Source organism: Mchenga conophoros, linkage group LG12 (genome assembly GCF_057382185.1).
Source record: "Mchenga conophoros isolate Kocher_MC1m ecotype Shallow Benthic linkage group LG12, M_conophoros_male_GT1.1, whole genome shotgun sequence".
NCBI lineage: Eukaryota > Metazoa > Chordata > Actinopteri > Cichliformes > Cichlidae > Mchenga > Mchenga conophoros.
Window position 1 is genome coordinate 35,063,440 of NC_140537.1, and position 25,618 is coordinate 35,089,057.

Here is a 25,618-nt window from a genome sequence, read left to right on the forward strand (position 1 = left end):
CCTTTACAGCTGCCTCTTTATTAGAGGCTTAAAAAACCTCCTCCTCTCACCTAAAAACCAAAAGGGTATAAGCTTTTTCTTTATTTCTTTAAATTTTTTCTACCCCCAACCCGTCAATTTTCTACTGCTTATCCAGCTTAGCAGTCCAACGAGTGATGCAGATGCCTCACTGTCCAATGCCACCACCTCCAGCACTTCCAGGGCGACACCAAAATGTTCCCAACTGGCAGAAAGACTTTTTCTCCCCAGCATGTCCTGTGTCTGCCCCATGCTTGCCTTCTGGTTGAACCCATAACACCTCAACATCTAAGTAAGTCCGAACCCAAGTGGCTCAGAGCTGCACGGTGCTCTGAGCCACTGCTTGTTCGAGAATGTGAATCCTGCCTGCTATTGAAAACCAGTCTAAGCATCTATTCATTATTTTTATTGTTGTCATTTTTGCTTTCTTTTTTTAAAATATGTTTTTCTTTAATTTCATTTATGTTTATCATGTGTGCTTGTGTATACTAGATGAACAGATATTACCTCACTCCATGTTGTTTTCAATGTGCCACATTTAAAAAAAAAACTGACTCAACCCAATAAAAATACATGAAACCAGAGCAGGCCTGCAGGTGAAGGTGATAAGACCTCAGCTTTTACATATAACTACTCCTAGTTACTCAAACGCTGTTGCCGTGAGGCAGCCGTTAATAAAAATATTAACATTTTTTGTAGACTCCCATCGAGCTTTGTGAATCTTTATCGCATTTTCACTGACTGCTTCTGGGGACAACCGAGGGTTTTTGAAAGTCATTTTTAGTTCAAGTGCAGATGTTATACTGATATTACAGTTTTGTAAGTCTCTGAAGAAACATTTAAACCTTCACAGAAAGCCGTAATTAAACACCCGTGTCTTTGAGGTGGGGTAAAGTGCTTCACAGGTCACATAAAAACACACCATTGCAACATTTACTAAATGCTGTCCTCGTTGTCTGGAGGATTTTAAACGTCTTAACTAGTCCCACCGAGTAGCTGTTGCTACCCATACCTGATCCTGTGCTTATTGATGTCCTCCATTGTGAAGGAGGAGTACTCCCTCAGCTCCTGGTGCTCCTGCTGGGACTGGCTCCTGGTCAGGATGCCGTACATTGGCACCGACACCAGCTGGAGTCGAATCTGGTCATCTGGAGATGAGTCATCCTGAGGGACCAAACAGACTTTAGTGATACTGTACTTAAAATGAAAACAGCAAGTCTCACCTACAACTCTTCATTCACAAAATTATTCTGTGCTGTAAAATTTCCCTCGTGTCACACACATAGGATACAATGTATAAAAGGGGCACCACAGGGGACTGTCCTCTCCCCCTTCCTCTTCACCCTCTACACCACAGACTTCAGCCACTGCACAGAGACCTGCCATCTTCAGAAGTTTTCTGATGACTCTGCGGTGGTTGGATGCATCAGCAGGGATGATGAGACAGAGTACCGGGCTGTGGTCGACTCCTTTGTCACGTGGTGTGAGCAGAATCATCTGCAGCTCAACGTGGCAAAGACCAAGGAACTGATCGTGGACTTCAGGAAGACCAGGAAACACTTGACCCCTGTTTCAATCCAGGGGGTCAGTGTTGACATTGTGGAGGACTATAAATACCTTGGAGTACACATTGACAATAAACTGGACTGGGCTAAAAACACCACAGCACTTTACAGGAAGGGCCAGAGTCGTCTCTATTTTTTGAGGCGACTGAGGTCCTTCAACATCTGCCAGAAAATGCTGAGGATTTTCTATGAGTCTGTTGTGGCCAGTGCGATCCTCTATGCTGTTGCATGCTGGGGGAGCAGGCTGAGGGTCGCAGATGCCAACAGACTCAATAAACTAATCCGTAAGGCCAGCAATGTTGTGGGGATGGAGCTGGACTCCCTCAAGGTGGTGTCGGAGAGGCGGATGCTGTCCAAGATAAAGACAATGTTGGATAACACCTCCCACCCACTCCATGACATGTTGGTCAGTCACAGGAGCTCGTTCAGTGAGAGACTGAGATTACCGAAAAGCACCACTGAACGACACAGGAAATCATTCCTGCCTGTGGCCATCTCCCTGTACAACGCATCCACTTAACACACTGTTTGCTGCTACAACTACACATGTTTCTTTTCCAAATATTTATTTATAAGTGACTTATGTATGTATGTATGTATATATATGTATATATTGTACTATTCTTAGTTAGTGTATTGTCTGTCTTGTCTTAATGTTGGTTTAAAATGGAGCACTGTAACAAAAAATAATTTCCCCCAGGGATCAATAAAGTATTCTGATTCTGATTCTGATAAAACATTGCCTATCTTCCTCCGGTCACCCCCGGCCCTTGGATGGTGTTGCGCATCCATCCTCTGCTTATCCAATTCAGGGTACCTGAATTCACCAATCTTTTACAGGGCTATCACATAAAGATAGACAACTATTCACACATGCTGGTAATTTAGAATCACTACCTGCTGTGATCTAACCCCATGCATGTCATTGGACGAGGAAGTTGGAGTACCTGGAGAGAACCCATACAGACATGGGTTCTCTCTAATATATCGTTAGCTTCATAGCATAATTGCCTAAGTCATTTGACTAAGTCAATGACTTAGGCAATTATGCTATGAAGCTAACGATATCCAGGTTTGGTTTTGGGATTGGTAATTTTTTGGTAGCCTGCTAAAGAAAACTAACCTTACCTATACTGTAGGCGTCAACAAGAACTTGGCTCTGTTTATTAAATAAGGGTCACCCAGTCACATCAAAGCTGACTTAGCTTTAAAGGAAGACGGAGTTTACAGCTTGTATCAGTCAGTGGATCGACTAACAGTCAGGTACATCTCAGGCCCCTGAAGATTCTTATCTATATCACACATTATAAAATCATCGGGTTGTCCATCAGCATGTAGCTTTATAAAGGCTTCATATTTTAATTTCACAACAATATCATCTCATTTATTTCCACAAAACTGGGATGTTATGAGATAAATGATATAAGGCCTTCATGTTGCCTGGCAACCACTTAGCAATGAACTAAAGTGACATTTGTATAGTACAGCAAAACCTCAGCCTTGCAAGAGAGACACACAAATTGGCTGATTGTTTTTAAACTAAGAAAAACACATAAGTGTATTCTTTATTTATATATACAACAACACTCACCTATATTTTTTATTTTTCTCTATGCAACCACATCAAACCATACTGTAGCACAGGCATGTACTAGCAAGATAAATGAAGATGATTTTAAACTGTGAACGATGCAAAGTTTCTCCAATGGAGTCCAAAAATAAAAATATGGAGCTGAAAATAAGCTGAATATGTCTCTCCATCATTGAGTGCATATGCCTGTCTATTCTAGGGCTGATATAGGGATGGACAGCTGGACTTTGAAAGATAGCACCAGGCCACAGAAGCAGCAAACAGGCCCGGGAAGGCCCTAAAATCATCTATTCGAACCATAGCTCGTGCAATATGCATTTGCTGGCTCATGTCTCACAGAACTGCGAGCATAGTTTCGAGTGCGTGCAATCAGCTCCGACCGCCGAGTCCAAACCAGGACGCGACACAGCCCGGGGACAGCCCATTATCAGATCCTACTGTGGATTTTCATGCATGTTTGGTGTGTTCCCTGCTGCTTGGATTTTTTAAAATCCTTCTTTAGTCATGCTTCGTGTTTCGCTTCTTTTCCACTTTCCTGCATCACCATATGTATTCTTCTCCTTTTTCTTCTTCTTCTTCTGTACACCATGTCTTTCTTTTTAATATTATATCTTTCTGAACCTGCCTGCACAACCTCTCTTTTCCACACAAGACCCCATGACACTAAACCAAAGCTCAGCGTAATTCAAACACTAAACACTCTCACTGGCACGCAGCTCTCCTAACTCACCGTGTAAGCCAGGTGTGAGCGTCTGATGACAGTGCTGCTTTTCTCGCCCACTTCCAGCGAGAGCGTGGCGATGGGGTCCTGCTGTGGCCCGCTGCCTCCAGCGCCTAGAACCACCACCTGCACTACTGTGGCAGCCATGGAGATACCGTCGCTAACTGAGAAGGTGATGGCATCATCTTGGGTGGAGAGCCCGGAGTGGTGGTAGAGCAGGACATTGCGGGTGACGTCGCTGAAAGTGAAGGTGTCACCTGAAAAGACGGAGGAAATGTGGATGTTACAACTGTAGTTTCATGTGTTGATTTTAGTCCGCCTGCTTTTCTGTTACCTTTCCACCAGAGACGCGGTTATACAAGCAGGGAAAAAGAAGACGTGAGGACAAAAAAATCTGACAATAACTAAATTTTTGAGGCCATAAAAATATTCTTTCTTCTTAAGCGGGCGGCCAAGCTTCTGTTTCACATTAACTTTAAAGCTGGTGTGCAGTTCAACTCAAGCTGAGACTAAAGTAAAAATGACACGAGCCCTACGAGCCAGCCTCATGTGACTATGCAGTGTTAAAATCTATTAGCTGAACATCAAATGATGTGATAATTTACAGATCCTTAAAAAAGTTTAAAAACTAAAATCAGACAAATAAATGTCCATCCTGTTCCTCTGGTCCCAGCAGTGTCAGTGTGTTGTACTTTACCATTAGTCATGCGAATCTTTGTGTTGCCGTCAGTCTTTATCAGCTCTCCATGGACGGGAGCTTCTACCACCTCGAACTCCAGCTCATCTGGAGCCGTGTCAACGTCGCTCACGGCCAGCTGCTGACCGCCTGCATGCGCCACAGAAATGGAGAAGAGTTAGAAGCATGAACAGCCGGCCCTCAACAAGTTCTCTTCTTAAATAGTTTTTGTACGAGCCTGTTTTTGCGTTTATATAATCTTACCGATGGCAGCTTGTCCTCTGAGGCTGACCTCCAGCAGAGGGTCCAGAACCTGAAACACCGGCGGCTGCTGGTGGTTTGTCAGCAGCAGGACGGCAAAGTCCAGCTCAGGCGTGTTGTGCTCGCCATCTGACACTGAAGCACACGCATGCAAGAAGGAGGAGAAGAAGAATATCATTAAAGCAACCACACAGATCATACATGACACAGAGGAAACACACAGACACAAATTAGTCCAAAAACAAACGCACACCTCTAACACATCACCGCTAATGAGCTTCCCAGCTTCTTTTACTTCACAAAGAAATCTTTTTAAGGAAATTTAACAACCTAAAAGTCAAGATTATAAAAATAAAGCACATCATAGAGGCTGAAGTTATTAATGAATTTTAAAAAAACAGAATCAAGCCAAAAAAGGTGTTAGAGTGTAAACTCTACTTAATGGGGCCACTTGTCGCTTTGCATTAACACATGATTTAAAATTGAAACAGCAACAAGACAACTGTCAATTTTGTCACCTGGACATAAATGAGAGGGGGGAAAAAACAGCTTTATATAAAAATATATTATGATTTTATTATTTTGCTGCTCTTTTGTTTTACCTTATAACAAATTCTTCAATAATCTGAATTAAAAAGACAAAATTCCCGAGAGTTTTCACCACTGTGTGACTCTGATGGTGTAGCTCTTAACACATTTAATTGGCAAGTAAAAGGTTGCTGGTTTGATTCCAGCTGGAGACACAAATACCCTTCGGGTTTGTGTCAGCAAGGGTAAAACTTGAGTGGCAACAGAGATATTTTCTCTCTTCCACACATTTCTGATCATTTTAAACTCAAATTTTCTTCCTTCAGACTGAAACGTTTAGGCTTTAGATGAGTGCTGTCGTGAAAGTAAGTGAAGGGCCGCAATTGAAACGACAGTCCCACAATAGTGCTGAATTATGCTGAAGCATACATTATTATCAAGATACAAGGGGACAATTTTCTCTACCCACAGTAAGAACCAATTCATTTAGAAGCACAGGTTTGTACAGGGCTACGGAGGCATTTCAATGAAGATACAAATAAAACTACAAAACCTTTAAAACAACATTTATTTGCTGTAACTTTTAACCACAGGTAGAAATTCTTAGAATGAAGTCGCGCTTTTGTCTTTGCTGCAGTAATGATGGATCGTGGTTGAACAGGGTGAGCACTAACCATCAGTGCTTACCCTGATACGAGGCACACTCTGTGCTATAAGGAGCTGTTTTTGTTGTCTGCGTTTAAAAGCTGAACCAACATTATCATTTTAAATCATTTATTATTATAGTTCATGGTTGCATCAATGAATGAAGAAAAAATAAATGAGCACAGACACAAAGTACACGGTTAAACTGATAAACATGAATGAAGTCATCAATCTGATTCAGATTAATCCAATAATGACTGTTTATGAAGTGTTTTATGTACAGTTATTAATTTTAATGATGAATAAACTTTGATCACTTAGAGTAATTGGAATAACTGAGAGGGTGATTTCTCTGAAACACCATAAAATCGTGACACTTGATGAAAACTTATTCACACAGCTCAGCTGACTGAGAGCTGCAATATTTATAGTTTATCATAGTAAGAGTTTGTTTGCACTTACAGTGTAAGTAGAGTGACCTTTGTTTGAACTGAGTTAAACTGCAATACAGACTTATTACAATCATTTGTCTGTCAGATTCAATACAATAAAACTGGTGTTATTGCTTTTTGGAGGGCTGTTTAGTTGCTTAGCTGTTAGCTGTGCTGTAATTCACTGTAAATTAGTCTAAACTCACAAGTGGACTTCAGTGTTGTGTGTCTGTTAAGCAATTTCCTGTTTTATTTTGGAAGTCTTAGTCTGATCACACTGTTGTCTTTACTTCCTTTATGACTCTTATTTATTTATTCTATATATTTGCAGCATCTCTGTGCTCGCTGATGCATCATCTTTCCTTCTTGTTTAGCCAAGTCTTCCAGCACTCCTGTTTTTAGTTATATTCCTCTGAGGTCACACTTGAGCTTCTCGTGTACGACCTTTCCTGGATTTTTCCCAGGAATTTTCCTTTGTTTACTCCTTGCAGATCTGTTTGGCTCGCTACCGTTCACATGTATGACCGGTGCCTGTTTTTGCACTTGTTTTAGGTATTGCTGCTCTCTTTCTCAGCCTCCAGGTCTCCTGTCATTAAAGTTAAACACCAGAACAGAAACAGCGCAGTGAGTGAAAGTTCGACTTAATGTCTCAGTTTGAGAGCTGATGAATAATTTGGAACGGATTAAAGCCAGAAAACTGCCACCGTGTTTTTGTCGGTCCACACAATGAATTTCTAAAAAAATATTTAAAGAGGAAAGCAGCAAATGCATGTAATTAACAAAAGCTGATTACTAATGAAAGGTGTGCTTGTAACTAATCAGTTAACTGGCTAGTCTGCTGATTACATAATGAAGAAGACAAGAGGTATGAACCTGATAAAAAAATTTAAATGCTCAAAATTAAATATAAAAACAATATCTGAGCGCGTACAGCAGCTGTTCAGGTAAATGTAATTTATCTTCTGTGCTGCAGATCAGCAACAGTGTCCTGATAACTGCAGCTGAGCTTTGGGTAAAGGTCATTTTTTCTCTTTTAGGGACCTATAGAAGTCACTTAAGACTGAACTGGAGCAGAGGCTGAAAGCACTGTGTGCTCCCGAGGACCGACACTAAAGTGAAAAACACTTTGGTGACACCTGTAAACACAGACTGCTGTTGGGGTGGAGTTAGAGAGTGATGGCACGCTTCCAAATGTTCAGTAAGCCTTGTTTTTATCTTAAGGTTCAAGGTCAAAGTTCGAAAACAGAGAATCATAAAGGATCTGACGACTTCAGTTGAAGTGGATCAGTGTACTAATGGCAAAGGAGCGAAAGAGGAGAAGAGGATGGAGAGAAGCACTGGGTGTGAAAAGAGGAGAGATTAGAGAGGTGATGAACTTAAAAGCTGAGAGAAAGATGAATAGAACAGGAAAAACATAAGAGGTGAGGAAAAATCCAAGGGGAGGAACATTTATGGGGAAGACAAAAACCAGGAGAGGGGAAACAGGAAACAGGAGTAGGAGAGGAGCAAAACAGAGAGGTGAAATTCAGAGAGAAGAATCTAAAATGTACGGTGGAAAAGAGGGAAAAGGAGAACTTTAGGACTGAAAAGGGAAAGCGATATAATTAAGAAAGGAACTGAAATAAAAGTGGAAATGAGAGAGAAACGAATAAAAGGAGACACAGGGGGAGAGAGAAGAAGGATAGGTGGAGAAAAGTTGAAGGAGGTGAAGAAGGGAAGATAAAAAAGAAGGAATTGATAGCAGAGGGGAGAAGACGGGAGGAGAAAATGGAGTGTGGAGGAGGAGGTGAGGATTGAGAGATTTACAATGAAAAAGATGAGAAAGGAGAGGACTGGGTGAGGAGGAGACAAACTGCCTCTCTTTTGTCTTCTTCCTCCTCTTACTTTTTAAATTCAGCGAGATGAAGTATTTACCTGTGAAATAAACGCTCAGCGACTCCGGCAGGCCTGTTGGGGTTAAAAACAGAAAGGAGTTACAGCCAGGAAGCGATAAAAGTAAAAAACAGAGGATTCATGCAGAGGTGACGGTGTTTCACTAAAGAGAAAAGCCCATACTGTATAAACTCAGAGGCAATGAGGATGATTTACTGATGCAAAGCTTCCACTGGAGCTCCATAAACCCAGATTAAGAAAATAAAAGTATGCTTTGATCTCGGATTATGGAAGATCTTTTTAAACGGAGGTCTGTGCTTCTGGAAACGTCTTAGCGTCCTCTGATAGTTTTCGAAATGCTAAAACTCTGCTCTTCCTTGTCCAACCCATCCACCTCTTCAATTACTAACCATGCAAGGCTAATTTTATTGTTAAAAGCTTTGCAAGAAAAAAGGTGATCATGAGTGGCAATAAAAGACAGAAACACTAAAGACTCAAACTTTAATAATGATTAACATGTAATACTGTAATATAAACGTTCAGTTAGGACCATTTGTTGGGACAAGCAATCAATATGTGATTGAAGTTTGAGGAGTTTAACAATTTTTACACACAGTCTCCCATTTTCAGAAGCTCAGATGTAATTAGACAAACTATTAAAGCCATGTAAGGCTTTAAAAGCTGTTAGGATATCTGTTTTTACATCTAACAGTTAGCTAGTGTAGACGAGGTCCACTCTGAGTGGGGTAAAGTCACAATTTGGTGTAAAAAGGTGTAATATAATTAGAGATTAAAATCTCAAATTAATGACCAGAAAGTGGACTGTCATGAGGGGTTTTAAAGGCATGATTTTAGCCCAGAGTGACCCTTTTATCAGAAGCATCCAGGTGAAAAGGACAGAGTTGTTTTTTAAAACAAGTCAAAAACACTCAGACTTGACACTGACTGTTTACTGATAGCACCTGTGTGACCCTCAGGCTCTGCAGTCGGCCTGATACGACGTGTGGATGCTGCTAATGGCAAATGATTATTGAACCGTGGTGCAAATGGTGTCTGTCAGTGGATAAGACTATTCAAACCCTTTGTTTTAGTTTGGGGACCGCTGGTTTAAACAAAAACAAGGACAACAATCAAAGAGGTAAAACAGTGTAATTCAGTGACAGGTCTCTGAACTAAGTACATCTGGCTGATCTGGTGCATAAAGGAGCTGGAGGTGAAGTGTGAGTAACATCTTACCGGTGAAGGAGTACTGGTAGAGCTCCTGGAGGTGTGATGGAGCCTGCGGTGGTCTGTAGATGATCTTGCCGTTATTCACATCAGCCTGAGTGAAATGTTGCACGTGTGTGTATGGCCTGTCCCGATGCTCGATGGTCCCTGGAAACAAAAAATCAGCACATGATGAGATTTTGTTTGAGCGTGTAGCAAGTGAAACAGAACACAGAGCTGACCGGGTCACTAAAGATGCTGAGAATAAGGCTGGAAGTAAGATGTTAAAGGCCAAGCAGAAAAACAAAACGTTAATATCGGAAATAAAGAAATGCAGGATGTGAGGTCACAGGGGCTGAGCAAAGATGCTGTGACGTCCCTCTCGCCAGTTCATCTCTGCCAGCGCCTCTCAGAGGACACTGAGATGTTCCCAAGCCTGTGTTCCCGCCCCGGGGTCTCCTCCCAGCCGGACATGCCCCAAATACCTCAGATACGAGGTACCCAGGAGGTTTTTGCACATTGGAGTCTGAGGCAACATTTAAACAAGACTTTGTTAGAAGGCTGTTAGCTACCTTGTAGTAAAGGAAAGCTGCATGCCATGCTTTAATTAAAACAATAAGGATGCTAATTTCTCCCAAACAGCTCTTCCCTCTGAAAATGTTTGGTGAAATCCTTTAACTTCCAACTTTATTCTTACAGAAAACCGGAAACTTCAAACTTATTTTGACCAATATATTGTCATTTAACTAAAAAGAACTAAAACTTTCAGGGTTTTAAAAAAAAAAACTAAAAATCCTGAAAAACATTCCCACAAAAACAGAAGTTTTCCTCCTCCTTCTGTTTGGCGCCGTTCAAAAAGTCTACACACAAATTTATCAGTCCATTAGCTGATGAATATGACCCATTGTAAATCGCTTTTCTCTTTCATTAGACAGAGAGCTGAAAATGATGCAGCACTCTGACAGATGGTCCAGCGATGAAATGAATGTCTGAACGGCACATTAAATTCTGCAAAAATGAAAGCAATGCTCATCCTTATACACGGAAAGACGATAATGAAATTATTTTGGAGGGCGGCGACGCTACTGAAGCAGACTTGGAAGCAGAAGGTTGGTAGTTTCTGCGACTCCAAGCTGGGAAAAGCCAAACTCTTGAGCCAGTCATTACAGCTAAGTGCTCTGCAGAACATGATCCCCCTTCCTAAACTTTGTAGTCTCACTTTATTTTATTATACACTAATAAAATGTAACAAGGTGCACTTTATATGCTCTTTATTAGAATGGCCTCATAAGGCTCTTTACACATAAATTATGATCTAATACACTGCTGTTCATTCTAAAGTATACAACACTTGTGCTGTAACACACTAAATTATATCTGGATTAGCCTTTAAAATAGTGAGTTAAACACTGAGGTTGGTGGGTAACACATTCAATAAGCCTTTACACAGTTGGTTCACTTGGTGAAACTGAAATGAGGCCACTTAAACCACATCAGGTCATATGACCACAGATCCAGGTGTGATATAAATGATATGGCTGCAGTGCGAGTATGTGTTGATGTACTGGTCCATGTACACTGCAACGCTCGCCTACTGTTGCGAGCTGGGAACAAAACCAAGACTGCTGGTAGAGATCAGAGCTGCTGCTCCACATCGAAAACAGCCAGCTGAGGTGGTTCAGGTGGTCCAGCCTCTTGGATGAGGTGCTTCAGGCAACGGAGAGATTGCATCTCTCAGCTGGCTGGATATCCCCCTGAGCAGCTAGAGGAGGTGCCTGGTGAGAGGGAGGTGCGGGCATCTCTGCTTTGACTGCTATCCCTGCAAACTGATCCGGATAATTGGCAGAAAATGGGATTGGAAGGATGCCACTATCCAAAGCTAAAACCACTCTAGGGAAAATGACTTTCTTGGAGACTAATTTGGACACATTACAAGAGAAGCGTGTCGTAACATGATGTGCATGTACTTTGTTCCTATTTTCCCCCGTTCCTCGTTATTAAACACAACATGAAATAAAGGTCAACATTTTAAAGGAATATTTTGGGTGACAAGTCTTAAAAAAACATGATCAGTTGTATATTTTAACCTACTTCTTTGATCAAACGACAAATTAACCGTGTGATAAACAAACAAGGATGTGATGTCCTGATAGTCTCCCCAGAGTAACTTCCACTGAGCACTACGAGGTCTCAACCTGCAGGAAAGTAACGTTTTCTTCTATCAAGGTACAAATAACTCTGTAACAACCTCATGCATTATGCACCAATAATAAAATGTGACAACATTTCAACTCCTCAGCAAATATTTGATGCCTCTGCAAACAAGAAATTAACAAGAAGTAATGGCTTACTCAGAAAGAACAAGACAAGATTGTCTGCAGTGCTCTGTTATCCTCTAATACCAAAAGATGTGACTGTACTTAGCCCTCATTTTAGATAATGTAAGACTTCCAGACAAGTATAAAACTCCTGGTCTCTGTACCTATTTGCAGATCTCAGGTAAAAACTCTGAGCCTTGGTGCTTCCTCTCATGATTTGCTGTAGTTTTCTGTCCATTCTCACAGCTGCTTTACATTTTTGGTTTATTCTCATCAATACTAAATTTCATTTTTTGTGGTTTTGGTCATCACATTTCTGTTTTGCAGGCTCGTGTTTTGATTCATTGTTATTCTAGTATTCTGAGCTTTAGTGGGCCTGGATTATGAAGTTCTGCTTCATGTGTTGGGGTAGTTGTGAATTCTTCAATTTCTGCATTCTCCCCCTCAGTTAGTTCGTTTATATTTCCGTGTCTTTTTTGTTTCAGTTGGGGTCGTAGCTCTCTTCCTGTTTTATTCGGACAGCTAGTTTCCTCTTGTGTTGATTTGGGTTTTCATTTGTGTCCTGATTGTTTGTGCCTGTGTCTCATTCCCCAGCTGTGGTTATCACTAATCAGCCTTCTGTGTGCATACACAATCCAGGCTTCCCAGTATGCTTTGCTAAGGAACCTTTTACTCTGTGTCTCTCTGTGCATTTCACGTGTGTTTGGTTATGTTTTTGCAGCCTCTGTAAATTGGCTCATTTTCTGTGACACATAATTTGGTCTAATCATGTCTAATTTTGACATGACAGCACTACCATGTGGATTATGTGTCTGACCAAAATTTGGCTGTAAGGTGTCTATCTCCAGTCGAATATGGCACAGAGCAGTTCATCTCTATTTGCATTTTTCCACAGATGTTCTGGATGCAAAGAGTTTTCCAGTTTTATAACAACCCCCCCAAAAAAACAGGAAGAAACCTTTGCCTCATTGCACCGCTCCATCCCACCAAATTGTGGATTAACAGCACCCGACTTGTGACTATTTAAGTGATAATTAATGAGAATCAGTATAACTTCTTGACACTTTAACTTCTCCCTCTCCAGCTCTGAGCTGAAAATCAAACATGAACTCAGAAACTTACCCACTGTATCTAGTTATAAGGCTCCTACCCCCTGACAGGAGTTAGATTTTAATCCTGTTAATCTTTTCCACATTATGAGGGAAAAGCTGCACGAGTGTGTGCGTGTGTGGCTGACCTTGTCCCGATGGTAGAGGTTTGGTGATACTGTAGACGAGCTTCTCGCTGGGAGTCTCAGAGTCGACGAAGGACAGCGCTGAAGGCGTTATCTCTGTCACCTGAGCCTCCAGAGCCTACACACACACACACACACACACACACACACACACACACACACATTAAGGTGAGAAACGAGGTAAGCTTCTATATCCTCTATTTCTAGGCAGAAATCACCAGAAAACAACCACAAACATAAGGAGTCTCTTTAGGATCGAAAGCATTTCACCAGGAAAAAAACTAAAAAAGTTGTAAGATGCAAGAAAAAAACTTTTGGCTGCTCCCTTTTCACAGTGAAACTCAAAAATGTGTCAAAACAAACCCACTAATACAGGATAATGTCACCAAAGCCACTTCACAATTAAAAAAAAAAAACCAAATTATTCAGAGGAATACTTAAAAAACAAATTGTAATTGTAACTAATTGTTGTGTGACTCACAGGACAACCTGGATGTGTGTAGTCGTTTTGGTGACACTGCACTCTGTTAGTGGGAATTCTTGGACTAATTTGTAAGTTTCTTCTTATAAATTTGTGTTTTTCTCTCCTCATAAATAAAATCAATCTTAAATATTGATGTTACGTTTTTTTGGATTTGCACTTTACAGATATTCCCCACATGCTCGTCTCTATCGTCTCACACCCTGATGGAGGACGACTCCATCGTGGACTTACACCAACTCGCCACAATGAAAGCGAGTTGGTGATTTGATGTTGTGGCTGAAATAATGTGGTTGAAAAGAGCGCTGTTGGTGTTTAGAAATGATTTGTATGATTTAATGGTTCCAGAAGTTGAAATATGTGAATTCATTCCATTTATCATAAATCATTTTTTTTCTCATTTTCTCAACCTCACTGTGATCTTTTCTCTTGTAAATTTATGAGCTCCTTTCTTTAAAATTTCTGAAGTTTTCTCTTACAAATGTACAAGAAAAAACCTCACATATTTATGAGTTTTATTCTCTTAAATTTCCTGTCATTTTTCCCCTCACAAATTTATTACTTTAATCTCAAAATCTGAAGGTTTTTTCCCTCCAAAAACTACAAGCACTCCCCAGACCACTTACATTTTCTTATTACCTTCAAAAGCTCTAATATGCCGTCCGAGTCGCTAATTCTTGCAGCCACTCTAATGTCTCCTTTTTTAATCAACGCTGTGTCGAGTACGAGACTTTATAAATGAACTTTACACAGTCGAGTTTTAAACATGGATTTTGCTGAATTATCTCCCCAGTCAACCTTTCTGTAGCTGAACCTACATCCAATGAACAATATACAGCAGATTGCACATTTATTTATGTATAAATGGTCAAGGTCACTCAGCTCAGTGGAATGAGAAACAGATTTCAGGGTGAAAGGTCACCAGTCTCTCTGGTCGCTAAGCATCTTCTCATAAGTTTCTTAATCTTCTCAAAAGCAACATTTTTGGGGGGTTTGTTTAACAGGAAAACATACAGAAAGGATGTCAGGGCGATGTCTGAGGACGTGCTGCTGACAGAAACTTCAGACTAGAAACCAAAAAAGATCAGCTGATGGTTATTCACAGTCAAAACTATTGCTGAGTTTTCACAAATAATCATGTAGTTTAGTGCAAAATAAGGAAAAAATGTATTTTACTGTTGCAGCAGTCAAAACAGTGAACAATAAAATAAAATGGCTTAAGAGGTGAAAATCTAAATGTGACATTTTCATGTAAAAAGCAGAATATAATACAATAAATGGGTCTACAGAGTAAATTAAAAAAAGAATGTGCATTATAGTAGCTGTATAATTGACAATAACAACATCATCTGTTGTTGAAGCCATTGTTTTCTAAGACTTTCATACAGCATGTCATGGCTTCCATCATGGTGTCTTTTTGCGTGTTTTCCTCTCACCGTGATCTGTAGGTCGCAGTCGGGGGCCAGCTGTGGGAATCCTGGGATCTGAGGCATGACTCCTATGGTGAAGGTCTGAGCATCGCTCTGAACGACTGGTTCTGCCTCTGTGGAAACCTGCACAGACAAACAGGTACACAGCCTCCTATATGAGCCGCATCTTCAACAAACTCCATCCACCTCAGCATCCTTAGTCTGCCTCTGCTCACTGTAAGGCTTGAAAAGCCTTAAGTCTCAATCTGCAGCATACCAGCTGAAACAATGTCTTGTTTTTCCACTGCAAAGGCATATTATAATTAATTTCTGAGTGACACAGCTGATGACATACTCCTGAGAACCACCAGAAGTAAGACACAACCGCTTTGATGAAAACAAGCTGCAGTCTAATTAGAGCTGGGCGATATATCGAGTTTTTAAAAAATATCGATATATTTTTATACGAGATATAAGATGTGACCATATCCTTTATATCGATATAGTCTATGTTACGCTATAATTATACTTGCGGAGCCGCAAGTTTGCCTTTCTTTCGTCCACTTTCGTCTTTACGCAACGTTACTCGGCCTCGCCTCTCCTTCACTGAACACAACTCCCCCTCCTCCCCCATCGCTTCACCTGCAGGAAGCGACAAGATGGACACGGCAAATCCGTTAACGAGTTACTGCGCATCGCCCCGTGCGTGGGGCTGGACGGCGTCAACGTGTTAGCTAGCTAACCACGCTAACGAGCTAACCACGCTAACGCCATGCAGCCCAGAGGTGCTGCACGGACTAAAATCCTTTCATTTTCTCAAAAGTTGACAGCGCGCCTTATGTATGAATTCTGGTTGTGCTTGATGGCCGCGAACCGATCTTATGTGGAACACGGCGCTCAGCAATCTGTCAAAAAATGTTTTAGTACGACTTTGGTAAGCTACGGAGCTGCACCGCTTGATGGATTGTCGGAGCATTACGGCTGAGCCTCGCGGAGTGATACGTACTGTGCTTCAACGTAATATTACCCTACTGTGTATAAGGACCATAAATGGCACCTGTTAAGAGACGTGGTTGCGAAGCGGATTACAAACTCCAGGCTGTCAGTCACGCAGTACAAGTTGGGAACAGAGCAGCTGTGAAATCTGTCTTTGTTATAGTGCTCGTCTTTTACTTTACATTTTGACTGCACATTTGTGAGCTTTTTGTTATGCACAAAAACAACATTGTTTTCTTTTATTTATGGAGCATTATTATTTAATAAATGCTCATAATTTATTTTTGAGTAAATTTTATGTACATCTGCTCTATGTTAATAAAAGTGCCTGTGTGACATCTGGGACACAGCTTTGACTAAGAACTCTCTTTTTGTTCTTACTTTATGGCTTTAAAAAAAGATATATCGAGATATATATCTTATATCGCCATCCAGCTAAAAAATATCGAGATATGAATTTTGGGTCATATCGCCCAGCCCTAAGTCTAATAACTGAACAGGAACATAAAGTGAGCCTGGCATCAGGCTGCACTGCAGGAACGAGCCACAGAGACTCAGTGTGCTTCTTTTCATAAATCACTGCCTACACCGTGAGAATATTAAAAAAGAGACGTCGATCTGAGTAAAATTCAGCTCGTGTTTTCGTTTTTCTCTCAGCATTGGAGCAGTTATTACTCTGAAGCCACACCACTGCTGTTTGCTCTTAAACGATGTTCTGAAATCCACACTAAACGTGTTTCAAGACTTTTAAAAAAAGGACGCAGATGGAGCCTCTGAGGGTTTTTGTTAAGGAGCATGTTGCTCTTTGTGTTGACAGCAGTGGACAGCTGTTCTGTTTCTCAACGTATGCTTCAGGCTGATGTGTCTGTGAAGTAAAAACTTAAAGTAATCACTTACAAATTAAAAATAATTTGTCATCTCTCATACTGAAAAACTGTGGAAATGTCACCTCACGTGCAGTTACTGTTTGTGTTGCAAGGAAAATATTCAGTGGGTAAAATAATAACTTGGAATAACACCCGTATATCACAGACTTTATAAAACAGTCAAAGAAGCCTGTAACCAAATCTGAGGGAAAATCCTGAAATGCTGAAGATGGAGGTCGTTCCACGTCTGAGAGCCAATCAGCAGCTGAACCAAGAAACGTAGGAGCCAATCATGTTGTTGCATTGATGAATACAAACTTTAGAACTTCAGGCTAAAGATCTGGTTTAGGATGTGTGATGTCAGAGATATTTACTCTATGGTGTAGTAAGTGTACTTGTAATTACATTTGCACTTATTTGACTTTTGTATAATTTTTTTTCGGCTAAGCAAAATGAAAAGTGGTTCAGCATTACTGTCTGTGTTTCAGTGATTTTGTTTCTGCGTTTGCATTTTAGTTCTAAAGAGATATTTGATGTTTGTTTAATATGTTATATGTTAACATTTTAATCTATGCTTTGGTGATTTTGCATCCTTGGGTTTTATTTAGTGTCATATATGTTCAGTGTTGGGGAGTAACGGAATTTACGCATCAGCGTTACGTGTGTAAAATACAAAAAATGAGTAACTGTATTCCGTTACAGTTACCGTTAAACAGAATACAGTTACTTTGTTGAAATAAATGGATTACACGGCAGGCTTGTCCTGTTTCACACGTTAAGCTATCCCCTCTCTATTTTTGGTAATTCCATGGATTGCCGGTCCGGAAACCCAATGGACCTTTGTAAGATCTATTTATAAATATATCTATATCTCAATATATATATGCCATGAACATGCCAGGTACTGCATGTACTGGACTTCCTCTCATGTCCACTTAAGGCTGGCTCCCATATTAAATGTTCAAACTGACAGTGGAATGAAACAGTTGTAGGCGCTGCTCACCTGGTTGAGAACAGATAACCCACATGCTCAAAGCCTGCAAAGGCCTGATGCTCAAGTCTTCCCTGGAGCATTTTCTGTGCGTCACTCCCCCTGACTCTCTCTCTCTCTCTCTAATATCCTTTCAAAACTAAAGGTCATCCATATGAAAACTGGAGTTAGAGGCTTGGCCACTTTGATTGATGCTCGAGTCGCTGTTGGTATACTTTTTGAATTATTTGAATTATATTACAGCTCACTGTGTTGAAATCTGTCCCTTACTTTGGTATTTAATTACAGTACTTTATGTATAAGTATCTGTGTCTTTGTTAGTCAGTTCAGTCTATAACCTTTGACCTCTCTGCGTGTTTATGAAGCAGCTGATCGTTTCAATTAGAATTTAAGATTACCCTAATTGAATTGCTAAATAGAGAAAGATGATAGTGGATCAGTCTAATCGTCTCTGTGTTCTTCACTGGAACAAAACCAGATTTGAAATTTAGCTCTCTTCCTGTCTGCTGACGCAACACTTTTGAAAACTTTTAAGCGAATGCACTGTTGTCTTACTCGAGCCCTCTAACGTATGTAGCCATAAATTGTTTAGTCCCCTGATAGACATGCAGAGGCAGAAGCCTTGGCTGTTCATTCTAAAAGCCAATTTCTGTCCCCACTTACTTATTCCGCTGCAGCTTGTTCCTGTCACATCAGTGGCATTTGCAGGAAGGAAAGTTCAAGAACCTGTAGTCAGCTTTGTCAGTCAGAAGTAATGTAGGAGCAGCATGAAGCCTGGAGTCAGCGGCACCAATCACAAGTAATGTGTTGTCATGAGAGGCAGTGTTGAGTCAGCTGGATTTATTGAAGCTGGTGCTGCTGCAGAAAATTATTGATCATGTTGATTTGCTTCAACATAAAAAGACATACCCTATTTTATAATCTTCATAAGGTTTAAAATCCAATCCATGAGACTTCCAAAGAAAGGTTCAGCAGCTTTATCGCTGCCAGAATACTGCAGGACTGCTACACGTTAAATTTAAGACCTTTTAATACCACTTTAAATAAAATTTAGGACCTCCATGCAACGGGAATACACATCAAAAATTAATATGGACTTTTTGTAGGAAGAAAAAAACCCATTCGTGTCAGTTAAAAGAGAACGGTAAGGTAAGCAGGGTGTTTTCCAGGATTTTGGGGTCATGAAAGAAAAGAAAAGAAAACAAGGCACAAGAGCACACAGGAAGACAAAATATTTGAAATAAAGTGACAATTGGCATTGATAAAATCAGGAATGTCTTGCAGGCTCATTTGTAGCTTCAGATGAAATTGGCAGATTTACTGTTACAGTTTCTCTTTATTTGTTTCATTTTATTGTAACTTTAGGCTGAGAGTTAAAATTGATTTTCTACAACCTGGTTCTCATCAATCAACATCTGTTGTAGTTCTAATAATTACCATTTTCTTAAAACATGTACTTTCCTTGCGTTTCATTCACATATTGTCTTAAATCTTTTAGTTTTATACAAAAGAAAAAGATGATGTAAAAGAAAAATGAATTTCCCCTCTCTGCTCAGCATACAATAATGACAAGCGCTTTAACCTTTGTCCTTTAGATTGAGTATTTCGGGTGATGGATGTGGATGAGTCTCTCTGCATGAGTCATTTCACAATTTCTCCACATCCTCACATTAAAACTAATGCACCCCGTGTGACTGTTTGTCAAAATCAAAGGATTTGTCCTTATTGAACATGACTTTTAACTTTCCCTGAGAATGATTAAATGGTGACTCAGTGGCTCCGCATTGAATTTAAACATACAATTGAGCAATCATTCAAGTGTGAAGTTACTGTCTTCAGTCCCAAGACTCGTTCCTTATGTTTGTCCTTAAATTTGAGCTGAATTTGGAAAAATGCGTTGAAATTTGCATGACTTCAAATGGCCTCTGATTATAACTGATTTATAATCCTGTACTGTGCATGAGACAGGGCTACTGGGACCTCACCTGGAGCCAGATCCGGGGTATGGCTTCAGGATGAGGGTTTAGTGGCAGGGCTTTAGCCCACGGGGCCCAGATGGGCTTCTGTCAGTCCAGCACCCACAGGACAGGGCGTAGACATTTAGTGCAGGCAGTTCGGTGGTTTCTGAAACTGTGTGTATCTGTGTATGTATTTAGTTCATGCAACAACTATTGACTGTACTGCTGCACACTTTTCTTTTTTTCTTTTAATCTCAACAGTCATATTTTCCTGCTTAAAGAAAGATAAATAACTTGTCAATAAATCTTTTAAATTGTTTTTGGAGCTGTCTACTTACTGTGATTGTAACATAGCTGTCTGTTATCTTCCCATTAACAAACCTGATAAACCGCTTAAGATACTCCTCAGCTTCCAAACAACAACATAAAAGTCAAGCATGAGAGGAAAAAGTTGCAGGGGCACAGATTCCGATCCGTCTGGTTTGAACGTGGTTTATGATTTATGTGCAGAATGCAGCTGAGCACCCTCCGTTCTGCTGCAGAGCCCAGAGTTGCAGAACCAAAGTGAATTTCAAATCAACCCATTCCAAGAAGGCATCGCATGCTTTTGATAAAAATCCAGAGGAGGACAATAATACCACCCTGACAAGCCGTCAAGTTTAATCGCTACCTTTAACAAACCGCACCGATGATGGGTTTCGCTTCTCTATGTCACGTCTTCACCACTTCCCGGAGAAATGATGAGACACTTTCGAATTTAATTTGAATTGAGCACTGTGTAAATTGAAATGCATCTACTCTGATGGATGAAGCCAAAAGGTGAGGGGTTGGACGGAGTGTGAGGGATGATTAGATGTAGCTACAAGCTTTTGGCTGCCTCTTTTGTTTTTCTAATGGAGGTGATGTGAAGCCGAGGCTGGCGTGAAAACACTCTAACCGTGGTGTGATGAATGCGCCATCGGTTTTAGTGCAATTGTCTTGAATTTGAAAACAATTTCAGTGTAATTTGGTGTCATTAACGCTAATTGAGATAAAATCCACCCATAGTGGCCTAAGTGCCTATGCTTCACACGGAAAGTTTGAAAAGAGGGGGAAGAAATCTGCAGTGAAAAAACTGGAACGAGGAAAGAGGGAAACAAACCAGGAGGCATAAATCCAGCCAAAATGCCGGCTGCATTAACAGACACTAAACCAGTAGTGGAGTGTTTGGTGCATAAAACAAATGCTGAATGATAAGCAGGCTGTACTTTCTCAAATAAAAAGCAAAGAACATTTTTATAGCATCCTATAAACCACACAGTCTCAAACGGTTACAAGAATAAAGAAGAGAAGAGCAGAGGCGGTAAGTGGTGAAAGACGAGCTGGAGGGAGAGATGTCGGAAAGGTTGGAGACTTTTGGTTTCCAAAGGAGAGAAGAGATAAACACAGAGAAACACAACAGAGAACAAGGCCACAAAAGCAAAAATATTACAAGGAAAATGTGGCAAAATGTGTGCCTGTCATCATCTCCATTTCTTGTTTCTTATCCCCCTGAAGTTTCATCTCACGGCGCAGTTCGTATTCATGTTCTTTTATCGGGTTTTGGAAAATATTGATACCTTGCTGTGGTATTAGCACAAAGTCAGTGGCAAAAATATCTCAACCCCCGCAGTTCAGTTCAAAAATAATCCCTATTTGACTTAAACTGGGTTCGGTGCAGCAACTCAGCTGCTTTATACAGTCCTTTAAGCCAGCTTTCTTCTGATTGGCTACCCTTCACAAACAGAAGGTTTGAATGACAGATGGGTGTGTCTTATGCCTGAGATGACCACATTATTATCCACATAATGGCTTACATAATATGACCTTACCATCTAAAATCTTTTGTCATGTTCAACATAAATATCCAGAAAATAATGAAAGTCATATTTTATGTGTTATAAACGTGTAAATATGTTTTGTTGTTACGTTGTATTAATCATGTTTTAATGCATCTGCATTTTGTTTACTTTAAGTTTTGACACTTGATGGTTTTGCTTTGCAACGACTTCATAATAAAAGAAGAAATCTGTGATGGTTCGAGTTGGTTTTCTGTTCACTTTCAGTTTTGACGGTGCAGCTTTCTTTGTTTCAGTTTTGTATACAAAACAATAAGACACTGTGGATAGAGCTTTAATAGAGCTGTAGGCTCTCCCTGCAGGAGTTAGAGGTTTTTTCCTTTAATCTGTCACCTGTATAAATGTGTAAAATGCTTTAAACTCAAACATAATCTTTTCATTTCAGCTGCCAGGAGCCAAAACAAAGGCATGTGTGAAACTGGTCCTCTGTGGACAGGGTGCATCAGCACTGACCTGGAACAGGAAGGAGTCACCGCTGCTGCCGGTGCCAAAGTGGCGGTACCAGACCGCACCGTCGTTCACGTCTTGCTGCGTGAAGGAAGTCGTTGCTGTAAAGCTGCGGTCGTCTGTTAGCGAGGGAAGCCAACCCTCTGGGGGGCCGTCAGCCGGCATGGACACCAGCAACACCTCACCTGGACGGAGAAGGTGAGTAAGATGTTATATTTACCTTAAAAGCAAAATTAGAGTTAAAATTTATGTTTAATAAAGTTTAGAAATTACATTTGAAATTAATTATGTACTAACTGTTGGAAAATCTACAATATTACAATCATACAGCAGATAAAACAGCTTGTTTGGAAATATTAAAGGAAAGTGTCACTGAGTGTTAAGGTACCATATTTGGGTTGCCCCTCTGAGGGGAGGATGCTGTAGACAATGTTATCAGTGCTGACTCCTTTGAAGTCTGTCTGCAGGTACTTTTTATCGAGTCGCACCATGCCTCCCTCTTTCACCCAGGTCACTGGGATGGACAGCATGTGAGGAGAGTCTCCAGGCTGAAAAGTAACAAACACACACACATCAAATTAATCAAAATGAATTTCAAATAGTTTAACATTATCTCTGTGGGAAACATTAAAGCCCAGAGAAGTAATTTCCATGTACTCTAATTTATATTTGTTGCTTTACTTCAGTTCTGGGACGTCCTCACACGTCCTCTGAAACCGAATGCGGTGGTAAATACAATAAATTGAGTCGGAGCTTCTGTTCAGGCGTTGCCGTCATCCCACTTGTTGTTTCTGTCATTTCTGGATTTCTTTATTCGAGTGGTGTTTATTTATCTTAATTTAATGATGATAATGATTTCATGTTAATGACGATTATATTTATTCACTAAATTCCACGTTTATACCACCTTTATTCTCTCTATGGCTTGGACACGAGCCATCTAATATTTGCTTATAGCTCGATGAATTGAATTAAACAACAAAATCTATTGGAGCTCTCAATAGAAACTATTCCAACTTATTTCTGAGCGATTTCTTTCACCATGTTCATATTCATTTTTTCACAGGCAAAGTCACATGTCTACAACAAGCTCATTTTTTACCCTTTATGTTTCTCTGTGTTCTCCATAATAGATGTTCAAGCTGACTGAAATCATTAAATTAGTATCTGTATCTGCACTTCTACATTTGGTACGTTCTGTTGAGACCTTGATGTCCTTCAAAGTAAAAGTTTATTTACAGTTTAGGAAGTATCCACCAACTAACTGTTACACCTGTCACCAACCCAGGTGTTTTCATTTGTTGCTGTCAGCATCGTCCAGTAAGAGTTTTAATGCAAAGGTAGAAATGAATGTTTGGGAAAGTGGTCAGTCAATAATCTCCTCGTCTCACACGTCTAACACCAAGTTGTATTTTGTTCAAATGGATTACCAGTGAGGTTAATTTACAATTTTAAGGTGACGACTGAACTGGGCTCCCAGTTTGGAGTTGCCATGGTAACCAAAAGCATGCATAAATGGGAAGCATAAAACGGGGACGGCAACAATAAAACATTGCATCAAAAGGAGGATCTTTTTTGGAGGTGGCTTGCAAAGCAGCTTGCAGCCGAGCAGGAACTATAAACAGGCTTAAGAAGCTTAATTAGTGCAACTTACATATTCAGCATATCTGCGAAGCTGATTGTGGGCTGCACACTACGCTCAGTGGATGATAAACATGTGCTTTTACGAGTTGTCTTACTGCTTCTCAACATTTTGGAAGGACAACATCCATCCATCCATTTCTAACGACCATCTAATGGTGGATTTCTCCAGAACACTGTAAAACTGAAAACACAGTTATGGGGGATCCAATCCCACTCACCATAAATAAATGAAACACATTATCCGCTGATTACCATTGAAATCTTCACAGACGCCAGGTATTTACTGGAGGTCTTATGTAAAACTTGAAACAGGTGCAGCGGCATCACGTTCGTTTACATTAAATTAGCTTTCAGACACAGTAAACTATACAATATGATAAGTGTCAGTTAATTTTCATCCTCAGATGCAGCTCGATGCCAGTCTCACTTTACTGTTTGGCTTCTTTTAATCCACATCTGTCCTGAAATCAAGTTTGTGAGCCTTTCATGAAGTTGTCTGCCAGCTTCAGCATCACCTGAGTGCAGTGAGTCTACCCTGAGCTCCAAAAAACCTCAATATGTGTTTTCTTTGTTTGAGAAGTTTCAGCTCAACTTCACAATCAGACTTATTTTTGTGATGATTTATTGATCCACGACAGAGTTCCCCCCCCTCCAGGAGAACAAAGAGCAGGATTAGCTATAGAGAGCACACAGAGTTGGTGGATGAGTCAATATCGCCTGAGGGCATTTCAACAAAGACAATTCCTGCTGTCGGGGAGGTTTTGAAACTAGACCTCTTGCTCACTGTGTCATGCCGCTGTCTAAATAAAAACAGATATGACACACTTCTCGGATGTCTAGAAAAAATAGACATCATGGATATACGTTAACATAAGCAATAAATTATGCATTTGATTATAAGGTTCATATTTATAGAAATTACCTGCACAGTACAGGCGTTTATGGGTCAAATTCTACAAGTAATTTTACATTATTTTCAGCTGAGGAGGCACAACTATGCTTTCTCACATACATTAATAAAACCACACTACATATAATATTAAATACTATAGCTACACTGTAAAAAAATACATATAAAAATATGGTACAGCGTGTCATTTATAAAGTGTGAAATGCATTGTGGGAGAAAGAACTAAAAATGGTGGGAAAAGTTAAAGAGAAAGCAGAAGAAAATGCATAATCTGGTACTATTGGGGTGAGGGGTACTTGGATCTCAGAGAGTTAAACAGTCACATTACTTCAGTATCAGGTTTATTTTAGGAAGTTTAGAGGTTTTTCTTAGGCTTTAATCACAACAAACACACACACACACACACACACACCTGGCTATTTACTGCAGGGGATAATCAGCATATCAGTGGCATAAACACTGTGGCAGTAGGTGGTAATGCATTACAAGAGTGCACACAGGTGTGCGATGCTGAATGTGGGTCTCTGTGTTTGAAGATAACAACCTGCTGACCATCTGTGGCTCCTCTGCCTGCCGCCTGCTTGATCCAAATCACATTATTTTAGTGTGGCAGCAGAAGGCAAAGAATCACAGATCAGGAAGAGAAAACACACAAGTCAGTACGGCAGGCTGTTAGCTCACAGCCCACATCATCCACGAGATTATCAAACTCTCAGGCTGAACATCAAGGTCTCTCAAGGACATTCATACCCAGAAACAGCACGCTTTTCAAAATAAAACCGATCAAAGGTACCTGTTTGGAATCATGGCTAATATCCCCAGATGTCTAACGTTCTTTGACCCGCAGCTGCACTCCAGGTTGTAAATTTCCCATTTTTTCTTGGATAATACACAAATCTAATTAGTTTTTTTCCATGTGAGATTTGTGTTGCCTCATTAGGTAGACAGACAATCTAATCTCTTTCAGACAGGT

General features: G+C 40.3%; 1 protein-coding gene across 1 annotated transcript in view; it reads right to left on the reverse strand.

Annotated features, from left to right (window-relative positions):
• fras1 (Fraser extracellular matrix complex subunit 1) overlaps positions 1–25,618 on the reverse strand; it is a 303,829-nt gene that overhangs the window by 58,322 nt on the left and 219,889 nt on the right. Inside the window, exons 29-38 of the mRNA XM_085295515.1 lie at positions 22,480–22,639; positions 22,098–22,276; positions 14,984–15,100; positions 13,070–13,184; positions 9,545–9,682; positions 8,351–8,383; positions 4,836–4,967; positions 4,593–4,721; positions 3,905–4,152; positions 1,031–1,182 (exon numbers count right to left, since the gene is read on the reverse strand). Coding sequence (XP_085151641.1) covers positions 1,031–1,182; positions 3,905–4,152; positions 4,593–4,721; positions 4,836–4,967; positions 8,351–8,383; positions 9,545–9,682; positions 13,070–13,184; positions 14,984–15,100; positions 22,098–22,276; positions 22,480–22,639 — 1,403 coding nt within the window. The remainder of the gene's footprint in view (positions 1–1,030; positions 1,183–3,904; positions 4,153–4,592; positions 4,722–4,835; positions 4,968–8,350; positions 8,384–9,544; positions 9,683–13,069; positions 13,185–14,983; positions 15,101–22,097; positions 22,277–22,479; positions 22,640–25,618) is intronic.